General features: G+C 47.1%; 1 protein-coding gene across 1 annotated transcript in view; it reads right to left on the bottom strand.

Moving 5' to 3' along the window:
• Positions 1-19,396, bottom strand: part of ADAM19 (ADAM metallopeptidase domain 19) — an 81,572-nt gene that overhangs the window by 7,672 nt on the left and 54,504 nt on the right. Inside the window, exons 9-21 of the mRNA XM_046668052.1 lie at positions 19,227-19,393; positions 17,247-17,331; positions 16,418-16,557; positions 14,305-14,482; positions 11,744-11,833; positions 8,998-9,193; positions 7,627-7,735; positions 6,097-6,301; positions 5,253-5,330; positions 5,031-5,139; positions 3,849-3,993; positions 2,929-3,013; positions 2,387-2,611 (exon numbers count right to left, since the gene is read on the bottom strand). Coding sequence (XP_046524008.1) covers positions 2,387-2,611; positions 2,929-3,013; positions 3,849-3,993; positions 5,031-5,139; positions 5,253-5,330; positions 6,097-6,301; positions 7,627-7,735; positions 8,998-9,193; positions 11,744-11,833; positions 14,305-14,482; positions 16,418-16,557; positions 17,247-17,331; positions 19,227-19,393 — 1,812 coding nt within the window. The remainder of the gene's footprint in view (positions 1-2,386; positions 2,612-2,928; positions 3,014-3,848; positions 3,994-5,030; positions 5,140-5,252; positions 5,331-6,096; positions 6,302-7,626; positions 7,736-8,997; positions 9,194-11,743; positions 11,834-14,304; positions 14,483-16,417; positions 16,558-17,246; positions 17,332-19,226; positions 19,394-19,396) is intronic.

Below are 19,396 nucleotides of genomic sequence, written 5' to 3'. Positions count from 1 at the left end.
AACTTGCTTCTTGGAATGGTTCTGAGGAAGAAGGCAGCTGCCCAGATCTAATCCCTGCAGCCTGTCCTCAGAGAAACCCCTGTCCGGGCCCCGGGGCCCAGGAGAAACTGTGCTTGGGATCTGTGTTTTGGGATGCCTGCCACTGGTTGGAAGCCTTCTGTGCTCTGGTTCCAGCCAGCAGCCACCAGGGAGAGCAGGAGTCAGGGCAGGACATGGAGCATCAGAATTTCTCCCCACAGCTGGATTCCACTACCCCCGGTGCCCCCCTGGCTACTGCTTGGCTCCTTGGGGTGACACTGACACCATCTTTGGTGAACAAGTCTCCAGAGTGGGTTTTTCAGGAATAAAGGTCTAAAAAGGCTGCTCCTCCCGCCCTCCCTCCCCCTGCACCTCTGCTCTCCCCTTACACCCTTGCCTCTACATGGTGGCTTTCTCCTCTCTTACTCCCTTCCTCTCCTTTCCCTCCAGTACGGGCTGAACTATATCCCTCCACCGCAATTCATATGTTGCAGCCCTGACCCCCAGTAGCTCAGAACGCGACTGCATTTGGAGACAGGGCCCTTAAAGAGCTGATTAAGTTAAAATGAGGCCATTAGAGTGGCCCTAATCCAATCTCATTGGTGACCTTCTAAGAAGAGGAAATGCGGACACACAGAGAGACACTGTGGCACACATGCACCAAAGAAGGACCATATGAGGACATGGGAGAAGATGGTCGTATGCAAGCCAAGGACGGAGGCCGCAGAAGAAACCAAACCTACTGACATCTTGCTCTTGGATTTCTAGCCTCCAGAACCATGGGAAAGTACGTTTCTGTTGTTTAAGCCTCACAGTCTGGTACAGATGATCCCTGACTTATGATGGTTCGACTTAGGATTTTTCGCCTTTACAATGGGGGAAAGCAATATGCATTCATTAGAACCTATACTTCAAATTTTGAATTTTGATCTTTTCTCAGGCTACAGATATGTGATAGGATACTCCCTCGTGATGCCGGGGCGAGGCAGCGAGCCGCAGCTCCCAGGTAGCCGCGCAATCCCGAGGGTGAACAACCGATACACTGGTCCCATTCTGTCCCCAGACAACCATTCTGGTTTTCACTTTCAGTACAGGATTCAACAAACTACATGAGATATTCAACACTTTATTATAAAATAGGCTTTGTGTTAGACGATTTTGCTCAACTGTAGGCTAATGTAAGTATTCTGAGCACATTTAAGGTCGGCTGGGCTAAGCTATGACGTTCAGTAGGTTAGGTGTATTACGCGAATTTTCGATTTACAATATTTTCAATTTATGATGGGTTTATCAGGACATAACCCCATCATAAGTCAAGATCTGTACTTTGTTACGGCCCCCTGAGCAGACTAACACACTCTCCATCTCCTCTTCTCTTCTCTCTACTCCTCTTGCTCTTTTCCCTTTCTCCCGCCGTCTCCACTCTCCCTGTTAGTCTTTGCCCTCCCTTTCTGCATGGATTTTTCTATCCCACTCTTGCCCCAGATGAGAAAAATGGGAGAGTGGAGGTTTCACATCATCAGAGAACCAAACCTGATGCTCTCAACTCTGCTGAACTGTGACACTGCTCCATGTCCGAGGGACCTTCCAGAGCTGGTGCCAACTCTATAGTCTTTAGGGTCAGCCTGGGCCCCAGTGGAGCCCTCTGGACCATACCCAAGAAAAGCAGTCACAGCAGGAAAATGAGCAAGTCCCCTCTCCCACTTGAGGGGTCACACCCAAAACATGCAAGCCAGCTCCGGAAGGCACCACACCTGATCACTGCCCTGGACCCCGCTGCCACCCTGGAAACATCTGTGTCTGCGGTGTGGGAATTTCTGCCACAAGGTACAGTTGGAGCCGTCAGAGCACAGACATGCCAGGTGAACAGGCTGCTGAGCAGCGCGGTTCTGCTTCCAACGAACACCAGTCACCGCGAGGGTGTACAGCCAGACCCCATTCACACCTCCCAGAGGCCCCTGCTCCTCGAATGAGCATGGCATCACAGTACCCTCCTCAGTCAGACTTCCCGCCTAGTGGAAGACACCAAGAGGTACAATTCGGTGGGATAAGTACTATGATGAGAGAAGCACAGGGGCACCAAACTCAGGCTTAGGTGTCAGAGAAGGCTCCTCAGGGGGGGTGGCATCTAAGAGGAGACCTAAGGATGCATAACAGGCCAACCAGGGAGGAAATCCTCTGTGGTTTAGGGGCTGCCCAGGGCGTGTATCTCCCCATGCTCATCACCCTTACCTTCTGTGCGACCCCCACATTTGCCAGAATGCAGGAAAGGCGGTCAGCTCATGACTCAGTAAGTCATCTGTCATTCTCCGCTGCAGTGGCCTTAAAAGCAACACCCCCAGCCTAGGGTTTCCAAGAGTCCACTTACCTGGGAGAGAATGCAGTTTGGTGCAGGGGGCACTGGCCGGCTTGGAGGAGGCCTCCTGGATGACTCGCTCCTCTCGACTTGGGACCCAGCCCCGAGGGAGTTCCTGGCAGCCCTGCTGAGGTGCGCTGACAATGGTGCAGGTAGGGTCCCGCCATGCAGATAGTCCGGAGGGGGCCGGGGAGGAGGCTGTGAGGGCTTCCGTGGGGTTTCAGGGGTGTTGGTCACCTGGATACATAAGACAAGGAATGACTGAGACACAGGAACCCTCGATGCACTTAAAACCTCAGGGGGGCCCTTGTGTGTCTCACTGAGATGACCAGAGGCCAAGAGGAGGACAAGCTGGCCTCTTAGATCCCCAGGACCCCAGAGGTCAATGCAACCTTTAAAGTTATTAGGGGATGTCAGAACCAACAGAATGTCTCTCAAGCTAAGAAAGTGGCTTTTATTACCAATCCCACAGGCCACAGGGGCTCTTAGAAAAATCCAGAAGGGTCCTGAGGGATAAAAGAAAAATAGTAAAGTTCAACAGTGCAAATCCTTACCTTTCGCTTGCCCTGAGGGGTCTGTAACTTGAATGTTGGGTTGGCATGGCCAGTTCCACTGTTGTGAGACACCCTGAAGGGACAACTGGGAACAAGGAATGGGGGAAGAGGAGGAAGGGGGCATTTTCATCGAGGGTCAGTGTCTTGAGTTCCCTCTGACCCAAGCACAGCCAAGAAGCAGCTAAATCTTCCCCAGGTCTGCTCCGGAGGAAGTGGGATGGGTCCTCCTAAACCCCAGCTCCCTAGGTATGGAGACAGCACATGGCCAATGGAGAGCTCTCAAGGAAAGGGAGTTGGCCTTTACGCAGCAGAGTTTTCCTCAGCACCTTCTCTTTGCCCCTTTAAGAACTTTCTCCCCCACGGAGACATAAGGATGTCACCAGCCATCAACCAATTCCCCTCAGGCATAGATCCAGAAAGACCTGGGATTTAAAATCCCCTCCACAACAAGTGTAATTTAATAGAGGACTCAGGGCCTACACATCATCAACATCCAAAGCAATGAACTGCTTAAAAAAAAGTTAGTCTTTGTCTTGAGCTGACGTCCAGCGACACCTGTGATTGACTTGGGCTACTCAGTCATTCTCTGTTGCCTCAGTATCCTGGATGGGGAGCAAATAAATTCGATAAAGGATGGCAAATCGATTTCATTTCATACTCCAACTTGAATTGGTTGGGAACATTCTGCTGAGAAGGACTCTGAAGAGATGACCAGGCTCAGTAGGGCGAACTTATAATAAAACCATCCAGCAAGGTCTGCCATGGTCATGGAGCATAGCAGATGGGGGAGGGGAGTGTGTACCTTGCATTTGCCTTCCTTGAATTAGATCCACCAACACAACTTTTTTTACCAGGTATTGCTTACAGAAAGCTTTATGATCCATAGAGGACCCCAAGTCCTTCATGGTACCCCATCATACCTGAACTGTTGCCTCAACTTGGAAGGGAGGGCCAAGGGCTTGAGGTGGCCCAGTTTGTTGTTCTGTCTACAGCAGTAGTACATCAGCATAAGGGCCACCAGCACAAAGATAGCTGTGAACACTCCAGCTACCACAGCACCAACACCTTCCAGAAACAGAACCGAAGTGAGAGATTTAGAAGCGGTCTGGGCTGTGGATTTCAAACCACATACTCCTAATTCTTCTTCAGATATTTGATTTGCACTTAATTTGTATTACTTATTTTAACTTAAAATTATAATAAAAAACACATATTATGTACCACTGAGAAACCACTAATATTAGCTTAAATAGCTAGGTCAATTTGCTTTGTGCACACCACATAATAAAATTTCTCCAGCCACTTCTGTTTAATTGAAGAGAGTCCCTTTCAGGGCAAAGAGTTCCAGCTCTATTATTATTTATCACTACTTTTCAGCCTAAATCATAGTTTTCCTAGACACAAAGAAACCAACACAAAACACTGAGGGTCTTAGACTGACCTAAGACTGGAACTGTCACACACAATCTACAATTTCACATTTGGTTTCATCAAAGCTGCCCCAATGTTCTCACGAATTATCAGTCTAACATACAAAATATATATATACCAGTGACACACTTTTATATATTGGGGTTTCTTCCTTGAAGGATTTTGTTAAAAAAAATACTTTGCTACTATTTTTTTTAAAAGCTTAGAAAGCAAAGCGTTAGAATTCATGAGATTTCCACTAAAAAACTAAAATTTTCTTAGTGTCTGGTTCCCCATTTTAAGCTTTGTTTATTCAAGGGAATCTGAACCACTATAATTTGCCCCAGGTTCATGATTATGTTTAAGTGGCCGAGAAGGACTAATCGCCAACCTACCCCCCAAAAAAGGATGCAATTATTCAATAACCTACAGACTCTCTTAATCTTTCTCTTTCTAAGCAGGTTCACCCTCCTCAGCAGAAAGGACAGAGAAATAGCTACTGATCTGAGCCCCCACGCCAGGCTGCTAGCCTCAGCCACTCCTCCCACTCAGCCCCTCTTTTTCTTATTCTCTTATCTACAAAATCAGGATCACGGAGCTGACTCATCTCTCTCCAACATGCCACTTGCCCCCACAGCACCCAACTCTCCTCACAAATGTGGGCAGAGGCCCAGAGCAGGCCAAGAACTCACTCTCAGGGGGCATGGGCCCGCTGTCGATGCTGCCCCCCAGGCCGGGCGTGTTGCAGAAGGGCGGGGCCCAGCCCCGGAAGCAGTGGCAGTTCTGGTTGTTGTTGCAGACCTGGAACGAGGGAAGGGCGGAGGCATCAGCACCCTGGAGAGCTCTGGCCTCCCATAGGGCCTGCTCCCATCGACACCAGCAAGGTGGGGCCCCAGGACCCTGGGCACACGTACCCCTTGTCCATTGCACTTCTTGCTGCAGCCTTCCGTTTCAAAGAAGGAGGTGTTCCTGCACTGCCCCTCGAAGCAAATCTGCAGTGGGGAAGAAACCGAACCGTCAGTACAATGGAAGGAACACTGTTGGCAATCAGGAGACTGGGGTTTTGCACTTAGAACATATGGGACTCAAAAAGGCAGCTCCCTTCAGGTTATTTATTACAGTGACAACCTAAAAAGCCAAGGGCAGGACAGTAGTTAACTAAATTCTGCTATTATTTTTGTGACTAGGGAGAAAACAACAAATATTATATTGTTAAAACATTATACTTAATAATATAATATATATGTGTTATTACATTCTACATTACTACTGTTGGTTATATGTTAATTATTTAATTGTATATTGACATGCACTAATTTTAATATTATACTTAAAAATAATGATGATGATGACAGCAGTCTACTCTGTGCCAAGTACCATACCAAGTGCTTCATATATTTTTTATAATTTCATTTTCATAGTTCACTCTGAGATAGGTACCACTATTTTCCCCTGGGCTTTCCTGATTCCTAGAGGAGTCCATTTCTTAATTCATATGATAATTAATGATGAGGATGATTGTGATAATAGCTAGCCAGTCTAAATGGTTTACAGGGATTATCTCATTTAATCCTTATAACAATTCTATGGGGTGGCTGCTTGCTATTACCAACACACTTTATAAAGGAAGCCACTGAGGCACAGAGAGGTTGGGGAAGGTACGATTCGAGCCCAGGCCTCCTCCCTCCTGAGCTCACAATTCCCAATCACTGCCCTCTACAGCCCAGCCCCTGAGGGAGGCTGGAGGAAGAGACTCACATGGTTGTAGCCACACTTGGTCCCAGTCATCACCAGGCCTGGGTCCAGCATGTCACCCTCCTCCTCAGGACCTCGGTAGACGTGGGTGCCCCGGCATCGGATCTGCCTCCCGTTCATGGTGATGGTGGTTTCAATGGGCACTGCGTTGGACTCCAAGGGTCTGGCCTCGTTACTCTGACACTGGATCTTCCCACATTTGGCATCTCTGGGCCCAGGAGAGGGAGAGAAGGAGGTGGAATCAGAGGCAGAGGAAGAGCTGGGGGGAAGAGCTTCAGTTTCTCTTGACCAGGACAGCAGGCTTGGATGGGGAAGGGGTGAGGGGGCAACGAATTTCCTCTAGGGACCCACCAGGAGAGACCTCATGTGGACTTAGATCATGGGAAGGAAATAGGATTGTTGTCCCTAAGCAGATCTAGGCCAGAGAGTTGGCCTTGGGAAGTCCTCTTCACTTGTAAGGACAATGACCCGAACTGAGCAACGTGTCCCCTAATGATCCTTGCACCATCATGCACCAAGGTGCTCCAGCCAGAAGCCTGGTATCACCCCCAACTCCCCATTCTCCCTCACTCTTGGGTTCAAGGAATTTTCAAGCTCTGTCAATCTTCCCTCCTATATATCTACCCTAATTCACCCCACCATCCTCTCTCACCTGGACACCGGGAAACCGATCTCCCTGTGTCCAGTCTTGCCCTTTTGGAATCTAATTTCCAAACTGCTCTCAAGCCACATTCCAAACTCCCCTAGCCATGCATTCAAGACTTTTCATGATCTGGTCCCTGCTTAACTATCCAGGCTCATTTTTCAGCAGCTCCCTCTGCATTGTTCCCCAGCACTATACATTATATCAAATTGTTATCAGTTCTTCTGACCACCAGCTTTTCTCTACTGATCTTTCTGCCTTGGACACTCTCCCATGTACTAGCACCTTTCCCCACCCTGTTCAACTAGATAATTTCTCCAGATCTCAGCTTAGGCATGACTTCCTTTGGGAAACCACCTCAGCTCACTAAGATTGAGTTGGGTGGCTCTCTCCACATCTCTATTATCACACTACACCGTATTGTTAATTAAAAGTTCCATGTACTCAGCATGGTTTCTGGCATGTCGTAAATACTCAATAGATTAGCTAAGTGGATGGGTGGGTAGGTGGATGGATGGATGGATGGATGAATGGTTGGCTGAAATGAATGAACGAATGAGTGGATGAGTGAATCAATGATGGGCTATTCAGATGAAGGTATAATTAGCACCCTGCAGAAATGACCCAAGGGGGCTGATTCCCTGCCCTACTGTAAGAAGGTCCCAAAAGGAAGTCTGACCAGGTTTCCGGGAAGCATTCCCATCCACACCCTCCCTCTGACTTCTTTGGGGCTGAATGATGCATTGTCCAACAACGGGCCTGGAATAGATCACTGACTACAACCAAATTATTGAAAGGCCCAGCTCTGGGGCCAGCCAAGCTGTGGGGCTAGGGAGAAGTGAGGACAGAGCTCACCCCTCATCTCACGGGGTCTTCCCTATGGTCATCACCTCATGTTGCACTTCTTGTGTTCCCCATTCATGTCCTTCCCACAGTTTCCAAAGGTGTCCCCTGCCACATTCACCTTCTCGAAGCAGAGATCAGGAGCAGGCCGGGCTCCTGGGTGGGTAAGAAACATTTATCAGTACACTAGCCAACTTTAGTAGAAGTCAGAAGCCCCCAAAGGACAAAGCTAGCCCTTGGTAAAATGACGAGGGGAAGAAAGTTTCGGGGAAGAAAGTTTCGGGGGAGGGAACATTCAGCCTTTTCTTCCTGCACCCCCATGAGGTTATTCCACTCCCATCTTCTCAAGACCTACTCATAGAAGGTTTTATATCAGTCCCGTATATCTTATTGAGGTTTCATATCTGTGGGAGGTCTGTGTGCTGAGCCTTCTCTCTAATGAAGGAGCCCTGTCCTACTTCAGGAATTTTAAAAATAGGCAATACGTGTACAAAATTTTAAAGAAATAAAGTCTGTCTTGGAAATTTTTCCAACTAGCCGTTCCAGTTCCTACTTCCCTACCCCCTAGAGAAGCAATCATAATTAACAATGTATCTTCCAGAGAGAATCTAATAAAGAATGGCAGCATATCCTATTCACTGTTCTGCATCTTGTATTTTTTCACCTAATTTATTGTAGGAATGATTTTATTCAGTACACACAGAGTTGCCTCCTTCTTTCATTCAGCTGCATTACGTTCCACCGTACAGATATGCTAGAATTAATTTAAGCAGCCCCTACTGAAGGACATATAGGGTTGTTATTGCTATAACTAACAATGCTGCAGTGAATATCCTTGCAAATCTATCTTTACATTATTGTGCAAATACAGGTAAGATACATTCCTAAGTAGTGGAATGGATGGGTCCAATTTAACGGCATTTAAAATTTTGATATCTCCAAATTACTTACTATAGGGGTTGTATCTATTTCTTCCCCACACTTTCCAAAAACACTATATTATTGTTCTTGTTATTGCAATTATAGTATCATTATTATATTAACTCTTCAGTCTTTGCCAATCCAATATATGAAAAATCCCATCTCATAGTAGTTATAATTTGCTTTCACTTAATACGAGTGAGGGTAAACATCCTTTCATAGCTTAAGGGCCACTTGCATTTCCTTTTCTGGCTCCATCCTCTGCCCATTTTTCTTTTGCATTACTCTTGTCCACCTACCCACTCTGAGAACTTAAAGCATCAAGGGACTGGGAAGAACACTGTCCACTGCCTCTCTCTGAAAGTCTACCCTGAGTCAAGGGTAGTACCTGGAGATGCTGTTTTGAAGCCAAGATTCTAAGCTACCCCGAGTGCCTGAAAGGGGAGGCTGGCTCGGCCATAGGGGGGCGGGGGGCGGGGGGGCAGCAGAGCACTTACCAGGACCCCACAGCTGCTGGCACTGCTCTTGGTAGGTGAGGCACATGCCGTTGTAGCAGTAGGCCTGGCCACCCTCGCAGGGGGTGCCGTCCATCTGGTAGAAGTTGGTGGGGCAATGGGGAGACTTGCCCGTGCAGAACTCCGGGAGGTCACACTGCCGCGCCTGCTCCCGGCACAGGGTGCCTGGGGCCAGCAGCTGAACCGAGGAAGGCGAGGAAAAACAGTCAACCTCCTACCTGCCCTCAATCCTCATGAGCATCACTCTCGTGGAACAGCATTTCCCATTACCATTATTTCGCAGCACTTTTTACATGACCTCATTCGCTCAAACCATCGTCAACCTTCTAATATGAATAGTGACTTATGAGTTTTCAAGGTGTTTTCAAAATACTAACTCACTTCCTCTTCATAGCAGTCTTAAGAAGTAGGTTAGAAATAATATTTATGCAACTATTTACAGTTTACTAAGTCCTTTAATAATTAAATAATATTTTTATGGAGCTCCCATTTAAGTGCCCAGTACAAATATTAATTCAGTTAGTTTCATGATAGTCCTATGTAACGTAATTATCTCTGTTTTATAGATGATGAGACCTGAGGCTCAAAGAGGTTAAGCAATGTACCCAAAGTCTCATGGTTAGTAAATAGCAGAAGAGTCAGCCCCACTAATACATACACACAGATACAGACATACACACACACAGAGGCATACACAAACTCACATATGCAAACATATAGACCCATTTGCAAATATACATCTGCAAATACAATACAAATATAAGTACACATTCACCCCTAAACATCTACATGTATACCCATGTGTGGATACACACACACACACTAAACTAGCATTCACACAACATCTTTGAACTTACAAAGCACTTTAGCAATAATACATCTCCATTATTGAGCCAGGCACCAGGCTGAATACGTTACACATATTTGTCTCACGCGATCCTCACAGCATCCATGAGATAGACACTGCTATCTGCCTCATTCTGCAGATGCAGTAACCTATCAACAGCACACCTTGGGCAAATGGTAGACTGAGCTTCCACTCGAGTCTTTCAGTCACTCTGGGTGGTCAGTGTTATCAGTACTCTTCCCATTTTACCGTTGAAGAACCTAGGGTATGATGGTTAAGAGGCTGCCCCAAATCACACAGCCGAGGCTTGCACTGAAGGCCTCAGACTCCAAGCCTCATCTTTCCCCACACACTTCTCTCTAGGGAATCCCTTCTGAAACTCAAACTGAAATCCTGGGATGGAACGAGACGAGTACTCTGCTCTGCATGCTTATTCTCAGGCCTTGGTCTGAGACTCGAAGGACCCGACCCAGCACAGCCTCCCAGGGGGGACGCCAGGTCTGCCATTGAGTCAAACCAGATGGCGTTCTAGTTCACCTGAGCCAGGCAAGGAGAGCTACGTCTGAGTATAGCACTCACCCTTGCTTCTGAGTGACTTCACGCCACCCACAATACGTCCCCCCAGAAGACAAGCTGAGAAGGGGCCATCTGAGCAGCTTGCTGAAAGCACAGAGCCTTGTTGCAAGGGTGGGCATGGGCAATGTGTAGAGGTGGAAGCCGCCAGATGCATCTCTCCATCCAGGAGCAGGATGGGGGAAGAGGACTCACCCTGGAGCCAGCCTGCCTGGGTTCAAATCCCAGCTCCTTAACCAGCAGCGGGGTCTGGGGCAGCTTCTTAACCTCTCTGTATTCACGCACCCATAAATGGGGATAACAACCCTCTCGTGGGGTTGCTAGAAGGCATGAGTTTGAATAAAACATGTGAACAATATCTGGCACATAATGAGCACTCAGCAAGTGGCAGGTGGAGCACAGGTCCACAGTTCCGATTCAAAACCTTGGGGCCAGATGGGCTTCGGACTTTTCAGATTTCAGAAGGCAGACAGTATACATATGTGTGCACATATGTGTATATACACATGTACATCACACATGTATATTACATAAGCCCCCAGCAAGGCCTGGGATTACACTTTATAATCAAACACATTAATATTTCTGCAAAGAAATATAAATGTTCACTTTAAGTCTGTGTGTGTGTATGGTTTTTTTTAAAGTCTATAATTAGTCTCATGGCAATTCAGGTCAAATTTTGTAGCCAAATGAGTTAAAAAAAATTTTTTTTCAGTTTTTAGAACTTTCTGAATTTCCAAATCGTGGATAAGAGACTGTAGGCTAATAGTAAAACCTGTGGTCATATCTTCCACATCAATATTAAGAGCATGGGCTCCAGAGTCAGGGAAACCTGGGTTAGCCCCTTTCCGGCTGTCTGATCCTGGAAAGGTCACTTAACCCCTCTGAGCTCCAGCTTCCTCATCTTAAATGGAGGATAATAATATACATCTCATGGACTTTTGTGAAGACTGAATGAGATGACATATATAAAATTTTCCACACAGTGCTTGGCATCTAATAAGAGGTCCACTAATCTTGATCAAATTTATGATGATTATTATTATAAGCTCCAAATAAAACCAAACCTACTCTCTCAGGACACTTCTTCTTTTAAAAAGAAATCTCCCATCTCCCAGGAGTCACAGCCCCCTGGGATGATGTCAACTCAGCAAGGCCCAGTGGAAGAAAGAGTAAACTTTGTTCACAGGGCCTTTCCAACTTTGATGCCGTCACTTCCCCAGGATGGAGCCTGCATCCCAGCCGTCACCCCCAGCTGAGCTTTGGGTTCCAGGTCAGACCCCGGGCAGGGGGAAGAGGGCCCCTTACCTTGCAGTGGTGGCAGCAGGATCCATGGGCACACTCCGCCCCTTCTCTCAGGGTGCAGTTGGAGGCATTGCAGCACGGGTTACTACATTCCTGGGGAAGCAGGGGCGCGACGTGAGCCTCTGGGGCAGCAGGGCAGGGCGACAGGAGTCTGGGCAGGGTGAGGGCCTTCCCTGTCGCCTGCATTTCCCCGTTCCTGCCCTACATGCCCCTGGATCCCAAGTCCCCTGGAAGTCTTTACCAAAAAAATCACTGCATGGCATTATTGTTAGGTAATGTGTATTTATCATAGAAAATGGACAAACGCATAATCGTCAGTAACACCACAACGTTGAAACAGCTATGATTTGAGTGTGGATATTTTTCCAGGTGTTTTCCTCTCCACATATACAGACATATACTTGTTTTACAAAATTGCAATATCCTCATTGCTTTTTAACTTAACATGGTATGCACATTTCCCCTTGTAACCATGTATTCTTCTAAAATATGATTTTTGGCATAGTATCACACCATATGGAAATTCTGTCTGTCTTGTCCCCAACAGAACATCCAGAGACTCTGTGTTCTACAGCTGCCCTCCCTCGCCCGACACTCCCAGGCCTTGCTGCCCCGTAAAAAGTGGCCATCAGGAGTAAGGGCATGCTGGAACCACCTCCCTCCAAACACAGTTTATGTCAGCTTCCTGGCCTGCTTCCTCAGACTTCTTTCACTACCTGCTGCTCTTCCTCAACCCTCACTGGCCTGGATCTTTTCTGAATAGAAAGTCTCTACAGAGTTCCACGCTCTCCTCTCTTCCTTCCTGCCCTATAGGTCCTGATTTGTTAACATACGTGAGATTTACAAAGATGATGAGACACCCTAATGACTCTGAATGTCCTTATCACACTCCTACTCTGTTCACAGGCCTACCCATAAACCATTTCATGACAATGGTTTGAGCTCCATGCACAGATCCATCACAGCCTGGTGAGGCGGGATTATTCCAATTCACAGATAGGGAAATCGAGGCTCAGACAAGTCCAGTGCCTGGTCGAAGCACACGCCTCACAAATGTTGGAGCCGAATTCAAGCCATTTTTGCCTGGAGCCCACCCCATGCTTATTAACCATATCATAACCATAACCACGTCCAGGGGTCTAGCATGGCACTGGCCAACCACAGATACCCATCCGCCTGTCTCCGCTAAGAGAAGGAACAAGAACACTTTCCTTCCACTAATCTCCCACCACCCTGGGCTCCAGGCAGACATGTTCCTTCCCTTTTAACATACCATGTTTCTTCCCATCTCAAGGCACAGTTCCTCCCCGACCTGAAATGTGCCTTCTCTCCTTGTGTTCCTCCCTAACTCCTAACTTTGTCTTTGGATATGGGGTCAGAGGTCATACTCTCATCCAGTAGGGTGGCTCCCTTCACACCACATATACTCACTCATAGCCCTACATCACAGGTTGCATTTATATACTTTGCAATTAATCTGGTCAGTGTGTGTTTCCTCCACTAGACTATACACTCCACAAGGACAGGGACCACATCCATTTTTGCTATCCATTCGATACCTAGCATGCAACATAGCACCCCACACTCCTTGCATATGTGTTGAATAAGCAACTGCTCCAAATATAAGCCAACTTGCTGAGCCCACTCATGGGCTGCTCCTCATCCCCACTGGGCTCTCCATGATAACACCACTCCCTCCTTTCTGAAGGGTCTGGGCTTATCCCTCTGAACTCCTGGTGGTGGGGGTGGTGGAGTCTTTAAACAGTTCTTGTTTTATTATGAAAGTTCTATGCTGGCATTAAAAAAAAAATCAAACCACAGAGAAGGTTATACAAATAGCCTTTTCCACATACACAGACCCTCAATCTCCCCCCATCCTTTACTGTTACTCATGTATTCCCCCCAGATTGTTTTGCATATGTTAGCCCACATATTTTCATTCTTCAAAAAATAGAGATGAAACTATCCAGTTCTGCTTTTTGCAGAACAACACACATCTGTTACAAACGACAGAGCTCCGCTGCGTGCTGGCCACACTCATTCTGAAGACAGAAGGAAGGGAACAGCTCCCACACAAACAGTTCTGCTCCTTCTTCCTCCTCGCAGCCCTTTCCAGGCCTGACAGTACTTCCTACATCCCCTTTCAATCATCTCTTCTCCAGGCTAAACAGCATGAGCTTGTTATTTTAAGCATCCTCCTAAGGCCCAGGTTCAAGTTCACATATCCGGCTCTGTGGCCTCCAGAATAAATTCGGTGCAGCTGGAGGGCCAAGGAGGCCAAATGGGGAAGAGACTGTGGTTTCTGGTTAGAACAGATGCTCCCAAAGAGAACGCCACCTTGACTTGGACCTGAATAGTGCCAACCTCAAACTGGGAGAGTCGGCAGAAATGGTCCATGTTTAAGGCCTACTCTCCACATCTGCTTTATGATGGGGTCTTTGATAGCCATGTGTATGTAGGAAATGCCTACGACTAAGAAATTTTCAATTGCATTCTTTTTGACATTGAGATTGTAAACCAATGCATATTCTTCCCCTCCCAATAGCATTGCTGTGACACCTTACCTCTTCCTCCCCACAGTCACACTCTTCCCCTTCTTCCAGGTACCCGTTCCCACATCTCCGGCCACCATACAGCGTCCTGGTATCTGGCATGTTGGAGAGACACATCCCACCACCTGATTGCAGATACCTGTCTAGCTCCTTCCTGTTGCATCCATTGAATACTCGGGGGAAGGGATGCCTGGCAGAGAATAAGGTCAGAGTTAGTTGGGCGTCTGAGCATCAAGCAGCCAGAAGAGCCATCAATCCTGCTGCCCATTAGGCTGATTCCACCTGGACTCAGACTCCCACAGTCAAATGCACATACATTCTGCTCCCTTAGAACATCACTGATACATTAACTTACAATCCTTTCTAACCACCCCATAATGTTTGGGTTTCTTTCCCACCTTCTGCATGGAGGAAGTATTTGAAAATCAGAAGTAGCACTTTCTGCCATTTGCATGAAGGAGTTGCAATAAATAAAGGGTTATGAGTATGATACAACAGGTTTCTTGAGCCTTAGAGCTGAATTAAATACCAGCCAACCCAAACTTTTCCTGAAGCTGATATTAGATGGAGAATTTCTTGGAACAGAGGACCAGGCCAAAAAAGGCCAAGATCATGGGTTTAACTTCTTCATTGGACCAGTGATTTGATCTCTGTTCTAAGGATGGAGGCAGCACTCCAAATTCGACCAGCCAACTCACAAATGCATGGTCTTTATCACAAGGGTATGAATGGTCCTGGGTCCCGCTGTTGGGAAAAAGAATCAAAAGTCATACATTCCCTGGTGGCAAGATAGTACCACCATTTGGGTCCATAAAGGGAGAATTATCCTGATCCCAATTCTCTAAACCAACTAAAGCTTACACACAGGGGGTTTCCTTCAGTTGTCACGTATGTCACAAGGAATTTTTTACTAACAATTGTTAAACTACTAAAATGTGTGAATAGTTTAAAAACAAACTGGAGTAGTAATTAACTCTCAACCATTTGTCTACAAATATGCTTTTTAGATTGGGAGAGAAAGGGGTAGCCTTAACAGTGGGCTCATAGGGATCTGAGCATGACCCATGAACCATCTTTTACATATCACAGCTGACAGGTGACAGAAAAACACTGGACACTGGAGCTCCAAGAAAGCTGCATTTTCTCTAAGAAGTAGAAGCAGGTCCTAATAGTCTGGGGTGGGCTCCCACCATGACGCTTTCCAAAGAGTGACTCAGGTCCTGGAAGAACTCAATGCTCTCTGCTGTCTGAGTCCAGACACTAAACATAAGTCCTCTGAATAAACTCCAGAATTCTCTTTCAAAGGCTCTAGTTTAAAAACCCCTCACAACTACAGGCAGATGCTGCTGCCTTGTCCTTGTTCCTTAAGGTAAACGCAGCCTGTGAATTCCCTGAGGAGTCACCCTGGGGTGTGTGGATGCTCCCCTTCCTTTTCCTTGTTCTGGATGCTACGTCAGCACTTTCAATCAAGCCTGGGACATAACAGCACTCATCAAACTCCCTTGACAAGGAGAGATTAAGGGTTTTGGCTGTTATCAAAATGGTCCTTATCAAAAATTCACGCAGAGAGGGGCTGGCCCAGTGGTGCAGCGGTTAAGTGTGCACGTTCCGCTTCTCGGCAGCCCGGGATTCGCTGGTTCGGATCCCGGGTGTGGATGTGGCACCACCTGGCAAAACACCATGCTGTGGTAGGCGTCCCACATATAAAGTAGAGGAAGATGGGCACAGATGTTAGCTCAGGGCCAGTCTTCCTCAGCAAAAAGAGGAGGATTGGCAGTAGTTAGCTCAGGGCTAAGCTTCCTCAAAAAAACAAACAAACAAATAAAAAATTCATGCAGAGAAAAAGATACAGGTGGTCAGGCCAATTTTACAGCTGAAGATCTTAAGACAGAAATTAAGTATATCCAGGGTTCCACCAGCACCAAACCTCTTGCTAGAAACCTAGTGCTCCTTCCATACATTTCCTTTCTTGGTCCCCTTCCAGTGTCTTTGTTGTCAAAGCTGCATTTCCCTCCAAGGCCCCCAGCAGAGGTATAGCAGAGGCTCCCTGGGGCCGGCTGGGAGGAGCACATGGGTTGCACCGGCCTCATATGCTCTGCCTTCTGCACCTTCCTATCTGACTCACCCAGTGGCAGCTGCCATGATGCACCCACCGTCGGCCGCGCTGGCTGAGCAGCAATCCGCAGAATCATGGCTCATGCCAAAGTTGTGGCCCATTTCGTGGGCCATGGTGGCAGCCACACCAATGGCATTCTCGGAGTGGTCCTGCTCAGGGAGAGAGTTTAGGTCAAGAAGACAGCTCTCCCTACCCCCAACCCTGCCTTTTCTTTAGCCAAGCCTTGCAGCTCTGCACTGATTCCATGATCACCGTGCACACAGGCTGTGATAAAAGCCTATGCTTTTAAGTACCATGCTGCGACTGCTGATACACAGGATGGATACAGAGGGGTGGACAAACAGATCACAGCAGCCTCCTTGATACCTAATTCTCAGGCTAGAATTGAATAGTCAAAACACTCTCACAAAGTCAGAGAGAATTTCAAAGGAAGGTAGTAATTTCCCAATCATGACTTTGAGACAGGCTCTTGTTTCATAATGATATACATAACAACACAAGACCTAGAATAAAAAACATTTTTTATCTCTGTTGTCTTACTACTCCCCAGCCCCTGGTTTGGAATATACGAGAGATCTAGTGATGTATTAATGTAATCGTTTCAGGGTTCTCCTGAGCTTGAATATCGGGGATTAATTACAAATAAATGAAAATTCACCCCTGGCTACCTCCATCTCTTAGAACTTTATGACTTCATTTTAAACAATTGCCCTTTTTGATGTCAAGCTTTATTTTTTTCTGCAACAATAAATATAAAATTATTTTTTACAAGATGATATCCTGTCTTGTGAGGCAGCTTTCCGCCTTCTGCAGCATCAACATACTGGCTGAGACTCACCATGTTGACGCCTCCAGACTGGTACACGGAGCACATGGCCATGAGGGGGGCCAGGCCGATGGTGGTGCCATGGAAGGACATGCCCCTGCAGGAGGGAGGGAGAGAGGGTGATTCGGATGGGGGCTACACGGGCTGTTCCAATGTGCCCAGGAGCAGGTGGCCATTATGGTGTTCCCAGGCCCCACAGACATTCCCAAGGAGAGAGGCCCTGGTATTCTAGCCTAACTGGACAACTTCCAGGTCACCACACCTCTCACTTCCTCTCACCTATTCTCTTACTGCTCCAAAGAAACAGAAAGAGAGAGCAAAAGGTCACTTTTTCCCACAATATGCCCATAGCCCCATTCCCTGGAAGGAAATGGGCAGGGCTTGCAAAGCTGCATCCCATTCCTGCTGCAGAGGAAAAGGTCAGAGGGAGGGGTAGAGGGAAGGGTGGCACAGGTTCTGGTGCTGAAGTGAATCACGCCCACTTCCGCCAGCTGCTGGGTTCCCATGCCACATCCCTGGCTCTCTGGTATGTGTATTGGAGTCGGGTGGGGGGATTGGGCAGCAGCTGTAGGGGCTGATGCTTCATTCCCACATCATTCAGGGGCCAAGGAAACAGATGTGTCCCATCAGGAGCCTCACAAAGTGCAGCTGGGTACAAGGATGAGCTGTTTCTGCCTTTGTTTTGCAATTGTGATCCTAATCTGCCAACAGCCAGACCTACATTCCCGCAGTTTAACACATCCCTCTCTGAGCTGTATATACCCAGGGCAGGGGAGAAGGAAAGAATAAAATACCAGTGTTTCCATGCATGCCACAAACATGTACTTCACTGGAAAGATCTATATGGAAATTCATTACGTGGTACTTTTATATTTCCTCCATGTTTGTCTTCTCATCTGAACCACGATACCTTTGAGAGCCAAGACTCTCTTATTTATTTGGGGTCACCAGAACTTAGCATAGAATCTGACACATAGTAGGTGCTTAATAAATGTTTGCTGAATTCAAGGCAGACTCTTCTTTAGGGAAACAATCTGCAAAGGAATATGCAAAATACATTCAAATCTAGATGAAGCCCTACAGGTTATTTCATCAACTGAGACACGGCTCTGAGGAAGTCCTTCCCAAAGCAGGACAACAGGCTTCCAGAATTTAGGTAACCAAAACCTCTTCCTGGGTGAATGTAGTGCCATGAAGTAACCACGCACAGACCAGACGTGGGGTACTTCCAGGCTACTTCCCTGGTTTCTTTTAAAGAGTAAACAAAGGTTTAAATGATTGCTGATTCAGAGAGATATTTAGGGAAAAGAAGGAAAATGATTTTATTACCTATATGCCCTTGGTTGTAACTGCCTCAAAATAATAAATACCAGATAATCACCCTCGGGGGACTTTCAGGAGCCACCATGACCCCCAACAGTGTCTATTCTTTTCTCTCCAGGATTAAAGAAACTCCCACCCACCCCCAATGTCTCCTTCCACTGAACACATGGTTCCTGCACTACCTGCCACTTTGACTATCTCGGCTCTCATCCCTGAGCCCCTGGAAATGCAGTGAAGGACCACCCAAGGAAGCCCCTCTCCTGCACCTGCTTTGAGAGCTTAGCTCACACACTAGAACAAAGCGCTGAGAAGATCACGATGCGCCCCTTAGAAAGTCTGTTTCAAAGAGGCCCATGAGCAAGAGCCAGTCACTTCCCAAACACACCCCCAAACATTTCAGACATTCAACATCTACGTCTATTTTCCCTTCTAGGTTGTAAACATTTCTTGGCACTGTTACGACTTGTAGGCCTTTTAACATTTTCCGGGGTGTGCTGGGTACAGAGCACAAGTCTGAGAATTCCTTGATTACCTGGACCAGAGAGGCAGCATGGCCTAGGACAACCAACACTCGACACTGGGGAAAGAAAGGGGCAGACAGCACACGCACTGGGGGCAGGGGCTTTGCAGCCAAGGCCAAGCCAACACACATGGAAAAAGGCTATTTACGTGATTAATTGTGCATTGTCATGGTTCTTCTGGGTGAGTAGTTTGCGCCTCCAACTGAGAAATGACCAGAGAGTAGAGTACGGGTTCTCCGAAACTTCACACATGTTCCCATGAGTCCACACTTCCAAGCCCACGAGGGCAATCCGGATGTTCAACGATCGGTAAAACTG

This window comes from Equus quagga, chromosome 7 (assembly GCF_021613505.1).
Source record: "Equus quagga isolate Etosha38 chromosome 7, UCLA_HA_Equagga_1.0, whole genome shotgun sequence".
In the NCBI taxonomy this organism is placed as follows: domain Eukaryota; kingdom Metazoa; phylum Chordata; class Mammalia; order Perissodactyla; family Equidae; genus Equus; species Equus quagga.
The sequence above is the reverse complement of the archived record's forward strand: the minus strand, read 5'-3'. Positions and strand labels throughout refer to the sequence as shown.